The following is a 14,508-nucleotide window of genomic DNA, read 5'->3' as shown; positions in this document are numbered from 1 at the left end:
CCGAAACTTCACGATTTTGCCGCGTCTGATCTTCTTCTACCGCTGGTGGTGTCAAAGCACTCTGTTTGGGCCTTGTGTCTAATACATGCCACGCATGTTAGTGAGATGCATGGATCCATGTGAGGGAAGATGAGCTGTTTACTTAAATTTATTAAGATTTCACACACAGGGACAAAGTTCACACTGTGCTGGTGCTGCTGTGTCTCTACGCTGCCTCCACGGCTTCTCCTTGGCAACTTAGCCAACACCTCTGCTGCACACAGCTGCCTTGTGGATGACTGTTTGGATGTGTGTTTTGTTGTCACTTCACAATGAAGCTGACATGGCAAACATCACACTTCAGTTCTAATTAAAAGAGGATCATAAGCAGTTCTTGAATATATGGGAAGTGAGCAAAAATGATCACAGGTTTCAGTTAAAGGTCGATGTTTATAGTTTAGTGCCAGAAAACATAAAATTCTGAAAGTATGAGCATACAGACCCAATACAGATATATGGTTAATATATAAGCACACATAAAAAGAGCGCAATGTGCATGTTCTATATTAAACATGCATATACACTGGTGTTAAAACGTCTTTGCCCCTTCCTGCTTTCCTTTTTTTTTTTTTTTTTTTTGGTGCATGTTTGGCACACTTAAACCACTTCAAATATTCGTCAAACACACACAAGTAAACAACAACAAAAAAATACAGGTTTTAAATTAAGGTGTTTATTGTGAAGGGAGACACAAAATCTAAGCCTAAATAACCCTGTGTGGAAAATTTTTTACTTAACATCCAAACTGTATCTAATTTGGTCTGCTTTTAATGGTGCTGCTGAACTTCAGTCCAAGGCGACACCAGGAGGTCAAAACTGTTTCAAATCCACCAGCGCTAATGCTACTATAGAGGATTTGTTCTTGCAAAAATCACTTACTTGCATTTGTTTTCGCTTTGATCATCTCATTTCTTCCAGTGTCTTTCTGTTAAATTTGCTCTGTTAAGACCTTTTTTTTTTTCTACTTTGACACCTAATTTTTTTTCCCTTCAAAAATTCTGAAAATTCTCTTCTTTTCATAGACATTTCACAACAAAGAAGCGACGCCACTTTAATAAGAACCGTCCTTTTTTCTTTCTTTTTTTTTTTTCCCACACAAAAAAGTTGCTGGAAGACTGACTGAAAACTGAGACGCTCAACGCATTGCGGCGACGCAGTTGTTTGAAGAAGTGGGATTGCTGTGGCACCCCAGCGTGCGTCGGAGTAAATCCTTGTCAGATGTGCAGCAGAAAAAAAAAAGTCCATTATGAAGACTGGCTTAATTTTATACTTATTCAGCGACAATTTTTGTCATAAATGTATGAATGTATGAACTCACGATGAAGCTGGGCAATTTGCCGCTGTTACTTTCTTCTTGGGTGACCATTGTTTTCTGCACTGATGCCAAACTTTGTTGCTGCATCTCTTAGCGTTTTACTGCATGATCGGCTGCCTTGTAATCGTGGAAAGTTTAGTAAGTAACATTAACCAACCCTGCAGGTTCCCATCTCAAAAACGTGCTTCTTAGAGTAAGTTTTACTCACTGTTAATTTAAAGGAGAGTCAGAAAACAGAAGTCAACTGAACTTAGATGAAATTTGTCAGTAACGGATGTAAATTTGAGCTCAGTCATACGCTGGCGGCCGTCATTTGCGTGTCTTTCTGTAGGAGGTTTGACTCAGCCTTTGACTCGCTAAATGACTCCCTGTAATGAGTTCAGACGCTTCTGCTTTGAGTTTTGAAACTGTTTGATGGTTTTTAAATGAGTGTTTGTGCACGCTAAGTTGTTTTGTGTCATTTGATATCATCATCCAGCGTGTGTGTACTCTGTAACATACAATGCCATCAGCAAGGCGTCTTCAGGACGTGCAACAATAATGAGTTTGGACATTTTTTTTTTTTCTGGATCATTTGTAAAGCATGTTCATACCAAACTTTTTTATTTTTTTCCCCCCCTCCAGTTTTTGCTTGCTCTGTTGAGATGCTGTCTGTGTTTTTTAGGTCACTTACCGTGGCTAAGCTTCCTTGCGTCACCCGTTGCTTCAGCATACAGTAGACAGGGGGGCTTGTGGCCGTTTTCCCTGCCCAGTCCCTGTTGCTCATTACTCAAATATTATCACCTCTCCCGAAATCCATCATCTTGACACCAGTATTGAAACAATGACAATAATGACAGCGCGCGATGGATTGTAGAACAACACGCATTTAAACTGGCAACTTTTTTTTTTCCCCTCCTAAGATCAATTTCTGAGAATGAAGCTGTCAGCATCCCCCCCCCCCCCCCCGTCCCCCTAAGGAGAAAAGCTTTTGAATTGTGTTCTCTACATATTTATACTGTTAAGCTCTATAGCTGGCTTCCTATTGTTTTGGAAGTTTGACGGTTTTAATGAGGCCACAGAAGAGTTTCTCATACTTAACTTTCTGTTGTGGTCGAGTTTCAATGGGAATCAATGAAGGATTTAGAATGGACTTAGATTCCTTGCTCGCTCTCTGACACACAAGGGTACAATCCCCCAACCACACACACTCAAACATTCTTCCCCTGCCCTTGCTGACTAATTGGGTGGAAATCCTGAGTAGTAGTTTAGTTTTGTTTGTTTTTTTTTGTTTTTTTGTTCTAATGCATTCACATTTTAATTTATGTGCATCTATGGTTCAGTTTATATAGTCAGTAATTCACCTGCTCTCATCTATACTTATATGTAGATTGTGCAAGCGTCTTTGTCTGCAGTGCAGCATCCACTGCACTTCACTTAAGTCCTGAAACGGGGGTTCTCTTGGCTTTTAAAAATGGCTGTATCCTCCATCATTCCTGTCCTAAGTTCATCTTCTGCTAGTTTTTTTTTTTTCCTGTTTCTTTTTCTTTCTTTTTTTTCTAGACTTTGTCACCCACAACATTTTTCTTGTCTTTGTTTAGGTCATACATTAAATGTCTCCCCGGTCAAAGAATTTATTTGTGTGGAGTTTGATTTATTTGCGCATTTATATGGACTGAGCGCTTGAGAAAGCACTTACTCTTGCATGGTTTGCCCTGTGGTGTGTGTGAGACAAGGCCAGTGACCAGTGATTCACTGATAAATGATGTTCGTATGCGCCTCTACAAACCCATACATTACTGTCTGACCCCCATCTGATACGACCGGACTTCAGCTGCGCCGAAAAAGTCCAGAGAGCAGCTTCTTTCTTGCTCAGATTGCTTTATATTATTAGCACTGTTCATCCCTTTGGTTGTTATAGTTTCATGCTATAATGAGCCTTAGCAGCTCCACTAGAGAACTTAAGCTGACCTACCTTCAGCAAAGACACATCTAGAGGCATTTATATCTTACCGACATTAGCTCCTTTTCAGGATTTTAACCCACCAAATGATGCTGGATTCACTGTGCTTGTTCTGTGTTGCCTGCCTCCAGCCCATTTGCTTTTGCTACCATTAGTTCAAACATTTTCAGGTGTAAACTGGCCTCTTTATTTCAGTTTTTTGTTTTGTTTTTGTTTTAATGTTTGCTTGTGTTAACTTCTCTTCCCAGATTCATCCAGGAGATAGAGATGAACATGGGACCCAGCCAAGCCAAGCAGTGCCAGCTCCGAACTTTCCTCACCTACTACATTAACGACCTTTTCCTTAACCAGGTTAGTGAACATTACGAGGGTCTGCTTTTAAGGCCATCTGACTCATATCAGCTCCCACAACAATGGCTTATTGAATTATCGTAGTTTTCTGGGATAATGGGACTGTTTACAGAAGAAAACCTAAGTATGAGTCATTGTTGCTCTAAATAACACGCTGACTCACTGCAATCAAAACACATTAAGAGTCTGTTCTTGAAAGTTTGTTCTTGTAACTTAACAACCTGAACCATGAGTAGTAGGGTTACATTCATACACTGAATTGAGGAACTTTAAAATTCTCAAAAAACTGATTAGAAAATGAAATTGAATGGTGCTGAGGAGCAATTTGCTGCTTTAAATAAGTAGTTGGGTTAGTTTTTATTTTGTTGACTTATTTATGGATAATTTTTACAATTGAATTTAAAGAAGTTCTAACACAGAAGTCATTCTGTCGTTCTTTAGACAGAATCATTTAACAAATTTTGCATCGTATCCAGCCAAGATCTAATCTTTTTGAGCGTCAACCAAATTTTAAAATGGTCAGAATGCTTGTCAGTCAACATAGACAAGCATTCTGAGTCTCTATGCTGCAACTTCTGATCTTTGAACAGGAATTAGGCTTTGATCGTTATTCCGTTCACATTATGATCTAACAGCAGATAAAGTCTTAAAACCAGATCTTTTGTCTAAATATACTTTTATTTTTTTGCTTACCAACTCAATCTGATTATGAAGTGCTCCTTCAGAAATCTTCCCTCAGCTGAGAAAGTTAACTCTCTCCAGGCTACGTCAATGCACAGCTGAAACTCGACATGAATGAGTTTTAGAAATAACCAGTAACATTCCTCACATATACAAATCTATGATCACTTATTATGCTGATGAAACTTTGACATCATGTTGTTGTTTTTTTATTTTTTCATTTTTTATTTTTTGGTTGATCCTGCAAATTCTGACTCTTTTTTTTTCCATTGCTTATAGAAATAGAGAATTTGAATGATTATTTATCAATCACGTGTCTGATATTTTACACCATCTTAATTGTGCTTTTAATTGAATTGATTTTTTCATGTAATACATAATTTGGGCATTTTTGGGAATTTTTAAGTTCCACTTCAACATTTTAAACTTACTATCGTTTATCACATAATTGTGAAGGTTTTCTTATATCCTAAAAGTAAAAGAAGTTATTTTTTTTCACACATTTTTTTTAATAAATGTTTTATTTAGACTTTCTTGCCTGCAGCCTGGCTACTAGAATTTCATATTACTTTGATATTTACACTTTTGTCCCTGATCCATCAGGTGCGGACCGAGATCAACAAGGAAATCGAAGCAGTCAGTAAGGCTGCTGACCCCTTGAAAATTCTTGCTAGCGCTGATACGATGAAGCTCCTTGGCGTCCAGAGACCTCTGCTTCAGGTGAGAACCACCCGGAAAAACATTCAGTCTATTCCCAAACATAAGTTATAGTTGATTTTAGACCCAAAATTGTTTCCCACCGTTAACAGCTATTATGTGCACCAGCTTTCCTCTCTTTACTATCATTTCTTCTCCATGTTTCACCAAGAGATCCAAATCTCAGCCTTGCTCTGCTCAGATGTTATTTTTTTTGTGTGTGTCTTAATTTTACCTCCATGTTTGCACAGAGATTCTTGCGTTGCACATATTCTCATGTGAGCTTTTATGGAGAAGCTTTAAAAACACACTCCCGGCTTTGTTTGGCACCGTTTCACTCCTGCAGCCTTGTTCAATTGAGGACAGGCCTCTTGTGTACACTCACCTTGCAGCCCTCTGCTATCTCTGTTCAGAGGAGCACGCACTCACCTTCCTTATGGCCTCACCGTGTCTTTGTATCCAGGGACATGTATTAGTAACTGCATCTGAAATTGTAATTGATCATTTTTCAGTTTGTAGTTGTTGATGAGTGAATGCAAACAAGCAACTGTATATGTTTATTTAAAATGTCAAATTAACTGTGTGATGAACAGTTCTGGTTAAAGGAGTTTAAATTCATTCGTCATAAGCGGGAATCATAAACATATTTGGCGCTTTTAATTATGCATTTAAGCTGATATAACCATCCAGAGTGTTTTTAAGCAGTGTTTTTTTTATTATTTTTTTTTTTTATTGACATTTGTTACATTTTACAGAGTATTGCATTCAAATGTGTGTAAAGTTATCGATAAAGCATTTCACCAATAAGTATTGAGCTTGTCCCTGTGGTACTCCACAACTTCTAGATGAGTTTGAAGATGTCTGCTTTCGAGCAAGTGCTTCAGTCATTTTCAACACTTTGTTGTTGAACTCATTTTACTAAAGGATAAAACTGATGTTCACTGTAGTTCACATAAAAATATATTAGAATTCCATTGCTGCAATTTGCATGTTGTGTCATCAATCCAGTCTTTGCAGACCTATGCAGTTCAGCAAAAGAAAGGTCTATTTGAATTGATATTGACTGCATCACATTTACCCCCGGGCTCTTTTCTTTCCCACAGCAGGCAGGTTGAAGATTAAAACGGTGCCAAATTCGGTATCCAGACAGTTGGCCCGATTTTTGTCTCAGCTGCCACACTTTCTCCTCTCCGAATTTTGTGAAACTCGACTTTCTGCGCTTATTGTATTTTTAAAATCTATTTAACCGTACATAAATATTATAGGTAGTAATTAGTGGTGTGTGTGTGTGTGTGCCCGTTCATGCCAAAATTGTTCTCAAGAGACGTCCCAGAGAGGAGGCTTGTTGGTTCTGTGGGTGTCTTTTGTGCAGCAACTCTTGGAAGTTAATGTTTGGCTGTTTGTTTCTGTCAGAGCCTTCCTGTCTGTTTTCTCACAAGGCGCGAACAGCGGTGGCAGTTCATTACAGAGGGAAAAGGGACTGTGGGTGTTTGGAGTTCAGCGGGGTTTGTTTACGGCTCAGGCCCCTCCTTAACGAGGAGTTCAGCATCTTGCTAATTATGCTGCTGTGGCTAATGAGCCTTTTCGCTGATAGTGGGGAGTGAAATAAAACACTCCTTTTGTTTGGGCTTTTCGCCTGTTTTAATTGGGCTAAAAAACAAAAAAACAAAAAAGCCTTCCATGTTTGCTCGGCTGCAGTTCATATTCCAGTGTCAGGATGGTATTTCTCTGAGCTTGTCGTGTGTGTGTGCTGCTGTGCTGGTATGTTTGCCACCTGTGTGTCTGTGACTGCGCTTTTGGTCTATTGTTTGAGAGGCGCCCCGCTGTTTTCTTTGATGGTCTTCATCCACAGTGGCATTGTTACAGTAGACTACTTTTCAGCCTCGGTGTAGTTTTTTTTTTTTTTTTTTTTACTTTTTTTCCAAAAAAGCTTATAAAAAATTGGTTCGACATCTTTTTTTATACCGAATGTAAAAAAGCTTTAGCTGTCGTTAGACTGACCTGTTTACAGCACTTACAATTGTTGGGTTCTTCGATGCAAACCAGAAAGAGATGACCTTATTACAATCTTTCTCTTTTTTTAGTTCTTTGAAAATACGTCTGAAAATAGATAGTTTTTGAACTTTCCCTTAAAATATCCTTCATTTCAGTCACATGTATTCAAACGGGTAGTGAATCTCCTCAACTCTGTTACTACAAAGACACATAATTATTACATAATATTCAGTTCTGCTCTTGCCTATGTGAAGATATAATCCTAAACTGTTCGCAAAGCTCAATTGTGCAGTAAAAAAAAAAAAAAAGAAACAACAAAATTTAAGCCCTTTCAAAATTTCCAATTCAATTTACAATTGCAATTTCGTTTGGACATATTACAGTTATATTTATTAGAAGACTGTGAAGGAAAAATATATAGGGCGTTGTGTGTGGGATATTTTGCGGGCCCTTATGTACCGTATGTGCCCCATTAAGCAACGTGGTGCACTCTGCGCCAGGTGTTATCAAGAACAGACCCTACATCACAGTGGAAGACCCAGCTTGTTTGATACGCAGGAAAGAACCTAATATTGCTACACAACATTAAACTCTTTCAAACAGCCTCGCTACGGCCGTATATAGAAAACCATAGGGGATCACAATTTTTATAGAGGCATCTGCTCTCAGCAGCCACTGAAGCACAAATTAATGTGAAATTTTATAAATTGGGGGAAGTTATTAGCATTGGTGGTTTTATGATTTTTTTTTTCTTTTTTCTGAAATGAGAAACTGAAATTAAATGTACTGTGGCACTACAGGGAGGTTTAAATGTGTGCTTATTATTACCAATTTTATTTCTTCTCCATTTGACTAGGTGGTATGCACAGTTTTACCTTCAACCTTGCCTATTTTATGGTTTTTTGTTGTTGTTTTTTTTCCATTTTCCTTAAAATTTTCTGGACCTTCCAGAAACCTTTTCACTGTGCAAATTACTTGGAATGAGTTGTTCAGTTTATTCCAGAGTAAGCTATAACTTATTACAGTTGAAATATGTGTACACTGACATAGGTTTGGTTTTATCCACCTTTCTCTCTCCACTATAACTCCATGAGAAACCTTAATGTTCGCTAATAGCAGAGTTTATTTAATCTTTTTAAGTATTCATTTTCGGTTAAATTCAAAACTGGTTTCTCTATCTAAGAGCTGCAGCATATTTTTTTCGCTTGGGTATTGTAGTCCTGAAGAACTATAAAAGCCAGAAACTTCGGGTCATGCTTAAAGGAAACCATCAATCGATATTGGCAAGGAAAAGCCTGATTCATCTTCACTTTTGTCATCTTTTGTCTGTTTTTGTTTAAAATACTCAATGATCACAGAAGACTATTGAACACAGATACAGTGTAGGTTAATTTTAGTAAAAAAAAATGACTTAATTACAACACAAAATCTGACGTGACGTCGACATTTTTAATATAGAGGAAAATCCTGATTAGGTGTAAAATAGAGACTTTTAGAATGGATTACAGCATGGATTGAAAACAGAACAATGATTACCGTACATATCTACAAAAAAAAAAAAAAAAACTTTAGAATGCTAAAAATTACATCTGAGATTTATCTGTGTTTGATTCTTGATCCCCACTCCTCCGCCATATTTTTTGGGATCAGCCCTTGTCGACCTCTGCTTCCTGGTGCAGCACAAACCAAATATGTATGAAAATATTTCCATAACATTAACTCTTAGGGTGAGTCTGTATTATTGCATACATTTTTTAATATTATCTGGTCATTTGTCAATGGTATCTCCTGCTGCAGAAACGGGTAAAGGCACTTTGTGGAAACTCTGCACAAAAGTCAAGGTGAATAACATATCTTATGTTTGCTTTAGCAGCTTTAATATGAACTACACCTGCAGTGTATTCCTGCAGATTAAAATGTAATAATGATATAGGCAGCAATTTCCCTATCACTAGGTCCCAGTGGTGTCAACTACTGCTTTTATATTTTATGTATACATTACATTGTATTGATATGAAAATGAGCCTGACATAAGCTGTATATATTGTCCACTAGGAACATGAGATAGGGCTTGGCAGGGGCAGTATATAGTTCAATGGGAGAGGTTAATGTTCATTTGTGTGAGTGTGATAGCACAGCTTGGGCAGATAAGTTCCCAAAGGAGAAGTAGCATTAAAGACTGGGAAATGTAGCCAAGCAACAAACGCTTGTCCGTTAATCCTTCTCACCATCTCCCTCGCCTGCTCCGTTTCTTGATCTGTTTCTTTTTTGTTCTGTGTCATCCGCTGCGGCCATAGTTGTTTTTGTTTTTCTTTCATTTTTGCTGCATGCTGTCACACAAACACGCACGCACGCACACACATGCGCCGGTACTATCTGTCCAGCTTTGCGTTGCCACTGATTGATTCATTTAATTAGAGATAGATCGAGGGGAAAAGAGGCGAGTGGTAAAAGAAAGAAGGGGAGTAGAAGAGACGAATAAAACAGGATAGGGAGGGTATGGTCACTCTGCTGGATAGGTTGGAGATTGGCTCCATTAATCTTGGTGGACCTCCCCCCTCCACCACCACCACCACCTACCCACCCACCCTGCAGTGTCCCTTTCACACTCTCGTTTTGTGACTCGCTAACAAACAAGCCCGCTCCCGGTGTTCACATGCAGACCCCACCCGTTTTGCAACGAGACAAACTCACCAAAACAGCGGCCAGGTGAGCGCCTTTCTGTTGCCCTGAAGTAAGCATAGGCGAGCCATCTGCCCGCCCGGTCGTGTGCTGCTTCTGTTCCTCTAAGAGTCAGTGAGTGCAGATGAGTTGTTTGTAAGCTGCTTGTTTACTTCATTAGCCAAGACCACATCAGAGCCATAATTACTGAACACATTGGCCCTCTCTTTCCAGCTAAGCATCATCCAGCTCTCTCCCCAGTGTCTCCACACAATAGCCCCTAACCAGCTCTTGTGCATCTGCATGTTAGCCCTGTAATTGCACATTTGTTATTTGCACGTGCATGTGTTTGCCTGTTTTTTGGGGTTTTTTTTTTTTTTTTTTTTGTCTGCAAACAGAACTTGTTCCACGGCCAGATGAGGACAGATTGCATTCACTCACTGTCAGCTGCCTGAGAGTTTCCTAGAAGAACGCTGATATGTTCGGCCGCCGATGGCCCAGCTAATGATGTTGACCTTTTAAAATTCATATTCGCATGTAGTTGTGTGAGACGGGAGGGAAGAAACTGGCATGCACGGGCTAATTGTGCATGCACATAGACTTCCACCTCCAATGACTGTAATGACACTGACCTTTTGATTTGTGATAATCTGTGTCGGCGCTGCTTATTTGTGTGGGGTGGAGGAGGGTGGTGGAGGTGGGTCGTTTCTTGTTGATTGGCTTCCTGCTGCACCTTCCCCGCCGCATACACACGCATGTTGTGAAGATGGTAGCGGTGGAGCATTCTTTATTAAGGACACTCTCTGCTTCCAGTTCCCATCAGCAGACACAGCAATCACAAACACAATACCTGTTAGCTGCATCAGCTGTGCCCTTTGATTAGGACAGAGTTTGGGGTTGAGAGGCAGAAAGATTCACAAACAGGCACTGGAGATGCAACCTTCCTCACACTGAGACCAGCACCTTATTAATCAGAAAGAGACAATAATTTACGCCTAATCTCACTCAAAGAGTAATCCAAGTGTTTACATTTTTCCCAGATATTGACTACTTATTCTCTGTCTGTATGAACTGGAGTGTTCAAAGATTTACTTGATAGTTTTACCACGTGTAGGAGTTGTAAAGGAATGAGGCGTTCTGTTATGAAATGCTACTTTCACATTCTCTGAAACGGCATGCCGATCCTCCAAAAAGTATGCTTGATTCGCTGCATTTTGTCACATTCCAGCTACAAACTTTATCCAACCAGTACCAAGCAGGAGAAGTTTGGTGTTTTAGCCAATCAGCACGTGCGTCCTCACGGCCTCGGACAGTGGCTCCTCAGAACCATCCATCCTGCTCTCTGTCTGAAAAAAAAAACAACAAAAAACAAAACAGCTTCTTTAAGTTTTACAAGTAAACAGACACACCCGTAATACTCAGATAAATCACGCAGTAGTTTCACATGCAGAGAAGAGGCGAAGATTTCACTGGCGGCGTTGTGACAAGAATTTGTGGATGACACAAGGCTGAGAAGGAAATTATGAGATCTTTCTCTTGTTATTGCAAAATTAACTAGTTTTGGCATTTTGACGATAGAAATCCTTTGCCGTACGAAGAAGTCATGTTTGCTACATTCTACAATCTGGAGAAAGGAGGCTAAAATAGAGAAGTTATAGGTTTACCTTCTGACAGGACAAAGAACATAAACATGCAGCTGAAATTACACTGGAGTTTTGGGGTATAATTCCAAATGCATAACGCCCTTTTCAGGGTTTTCATTTCAAAAGAAATGTTCTTTCACTTCCGGATTACCGACTTAAAATACCAAAATAAGTTAGTATATGACATATATCTGCGGATACGAAGTGACAAAATATCTCAAAGTTACACGGGTATGGATATTTTAGTAAGGCACTGTTTTTAATCTATTTTCCCCCAAATTTGATTAAATGCTTCAGAACCTACTTTTCACTCTTTTACCAATTGGCCTCGAATCCCGATAAGTTCTCTTTTTATTTATGTCAGTCATGTGTGCCTCCATCCTCGCTGCTTTAGGTGGAACTTTCCCTCACCACCCACCTTTTCTCGGTTATCTCATACCAAACACATGCACTCCTGAGGCTCAATCTCAGCTGCCCTAGGCCTCCAGCCTGCTTCAGCCAAGGAGATGCTCCAGTTTCTCTTAAAATGGGACATAGCTGGGCTTTGTTTGTGCATTCGATGTATTCACACCACTATGTTGTTATATATAATGACTATAAATACGCAGAAATGTACATCACCTCGGCTGGCAGTGCAGAGAGAAACAGCCTGAGCAGCTACTGCCAAAAGGTACTGCAGGTTCGCATCGTGCAGTTCTACCACAGACAGAGTCTCTATGTGTAACACGACATAATCTGCCTTTTGACTGAGTTGGTTGGAGGGGGGGAAAAAAAGTTGAAATGTCAGCTCTATGACAAACATGCCCTTTGGTCTGCAAGAAGGAAGGAAGGTTTTGGCTTTGGGTGCTTGATAAAACTAACAGCTTGAGTTTTTAAAGCAAGTTGGTTTGAAAATGACATTCTTTTATGTTTGTTCGAGCATGCTTGTGTGTGTGTGCGTGCGCACGTGTACACACACGAGTTAATGTACGAGCTACCAGTGGAGCTAATGGAGCACAGAAAAGAACATGCAGCCCTCACAAAATGAATTAACAAAGTATAATTTGTCTTTCAGTCTCATGTCAAGTCTCTGGAAGTTTTTATTCACTCACACTAAGCACAGATGGCTTAATTCTGTTCTTGTTGTGCATAATTTATAATAATTGACAAGAAATGGTAAGCATGCTCATCTTTCTCCCACTAGAAAGCAATTACTCCATACCAGGTGTAGGGAGGAAAAACAAGGAGATTATTTGATGATTATTAAGGAGGAACTTGGGTCACTACTGGGATTTAAATGGCAAATCTGAACCCTAGGGCAATTCCCAGGATTAGCATATGCAGAAGGGCCATATTTTCGCCCTGCATTTGTTTTTGTGTGTGGGTGAAGAAGATGGGATTCAGCGTGTGTGTGTGTGTTATAAAAGCCCATCTGTAATCGCTCAAGTGTGATATTGCTCCTCATCTCTCAATTAGAACACTTGCAATGCTAAAAGCGGTGTTTGGAGTTAAAGAAATCGTGAGCTTTTAAAAAGTCAGTTTAGTCCTGCCAGAGACTGGGAGTTTAACACAGCTTTAGCCCCTCAAGCCTGAAACGGATCATTTGATGATGTACAAGCACAATAAAATATAGTTATAGCTGGTTGGATCCAAAAACGGATAATAATAGGAACATAAAAGACATGAAACAATTGGCAATAGATTGGTTGCCAGTTGTTTTGTGCGTTTCAACCTAAAATGCAATTGACAATCTTGAACTGGCACACTGATTCAGAAGTTTAAATTTTGAAGGTTTAACTATTTTGTTTCCAAATATGAGTTGTGTACCAGGAAGGAGTTGTCAGAACAGCAATATCAGTCAGAATGGTTCTACTTTACATATGAATGTAAAGCTAAACTGTTTTGATTTTGGGCCTTTTTTTCCCCCCACTGGAAATCTAATACTATAGAATCCTCCTGTTTGTTGGACTGAGACATTTATTCACAAAGGACCCAACTAAAAACATGCAAGATATCTCGTATGCAAAACATTTTTTTTTTTTTTTTTGTGCAAAACATGAGAAAGTTGGTTGGGATAAAAAAAAATAAATAAATAAACGACAGCAATTTAGCTGAATGGTATTAAAAAAACGGTGCCTGATAACTTCATGATGGTCACACCCTTTTGTTTTAGTTTGAACCCTTTGAACGCCACGTATAATATGTAGAACAAGTCAATTTCACACATACCTTTGAATAGGACACAATTTTCTAATAAATCAGGAACAATGAAATCATCAAACTTCATTAATTTGCTTTACTTTATGGCTCAGGATTGACATTTTGCTTTGGTAGACCGTATAATCAGCACAAGACCAAAAAATTCACGCCGGAGAAAACGATGTACTCAGATGACATTTTAACAAAGACGGTGTATATTATTACCCTTGAAGCCAAAGGCGGACGTTTGATTGGAAAGTTTACAGTATCTTGCAGACGTCTGCACACCACTTTTATACACTTTTGTCACAGTACAACCTCAAACTGCAAAGCAAATTAGCAGGATTTTTATGTGATTGACCAACACATAGTAGTGCACAATTGTGATGTGGAATAAAAATATAATCTAAATGGAAACGGCCTCAAATCAGACCTCAGAGGCTAGTTGGAGAACAGTAGTGAGCAAACAGGCCCATGAAGAACAAGCCTGTGCTTCTGTTAGAATAAGCCCAGTCAATTATCTCATTAATTGAAATTACCCTTAGCAGACATTTTACATTTTACAATGAAGAATAGGGTGGAACAAACTTCCCCAAAATACTTTTTTTTTTCTGTGTCCTTCTCATCAGATAAAATAAAAAAAATTACATAATCTGCGGAAGCATTTTGTGTACTATTTCATCGTTGCGTACATCCTCAGCAGCATATCCTTCAATGTTTGTTTCATTAAGGTGGTTTACGTTATCAGACAGACATCGAGGCTACGTTTTTCTGCTTTGCTTGGTAAATAAGGACCTTAATAAACCTTAACTTCAGCTCACTTACAATGCATGCACGTTCAAACGGGGCGTGCGTCGCAGTTGAGTTAGCACAAGCATGAATGCCATCCGGTGTGTGTCAGGGGAGTCTTTGGAGAACGGCTCCACACCGACATTGATGAATGATCTGTCAAGATCGTGTCCCACTCATGCCCACCTCCTCTTTACTCAGGAGAGGGACAATCTTTG

The 14,508-nt window shown here is 39.2% G+C and overlaps 1 protein-coding gene across 1 annotated transcript in view; it reads left to right on the top strand.

The window, feature by feature from the left end:
- The window catches only part of exoc4 (exocyst complex component 4), a 127,857-nt gene that overhangs the window by 78,814 nt on the left and 34,535 nt on the right, over window positions 1–14,508 (top strand). Inside the window, exons 12-13 of the mRNA XM_015029525.1 lie at window positions 3,545–3,647; window positions 4,932–5,048. Coding sequence (XP_014885011.1) covers window positions 3,545–3,647; window positions 4,932–5,048 — 220 coding nt within the window. The remainder of the gene's footprint in view (window positions 1–3,544; window positions 3,648–4,931; window positions 5,049–14,508) is intronic.

Source organism: Poecilia latipinna, unplaced genomic scaffold (genome assembly GCF_001443285.1).
Source record: "Poecilia latipinna isolate Pla-1442-1.1 unplaced genomic scaffold, P_latipinna-1.0 Scaffold156, whole genome shotgun sequence".
In the NCBI taxonomy this organism is placed as follows: domain Eukaryota; kingdom Metazoa; phylum Chordata; class Actinopteri; order Cyprinodontiformes; family Poeciliidae; genus Poecilia; species Poecilia latipinna.
The sequence above is the reverse complement of the archived record's forward strand: the minus strand, read 5'-3'. Positions and strand labels throughout refer to the sequence as shown.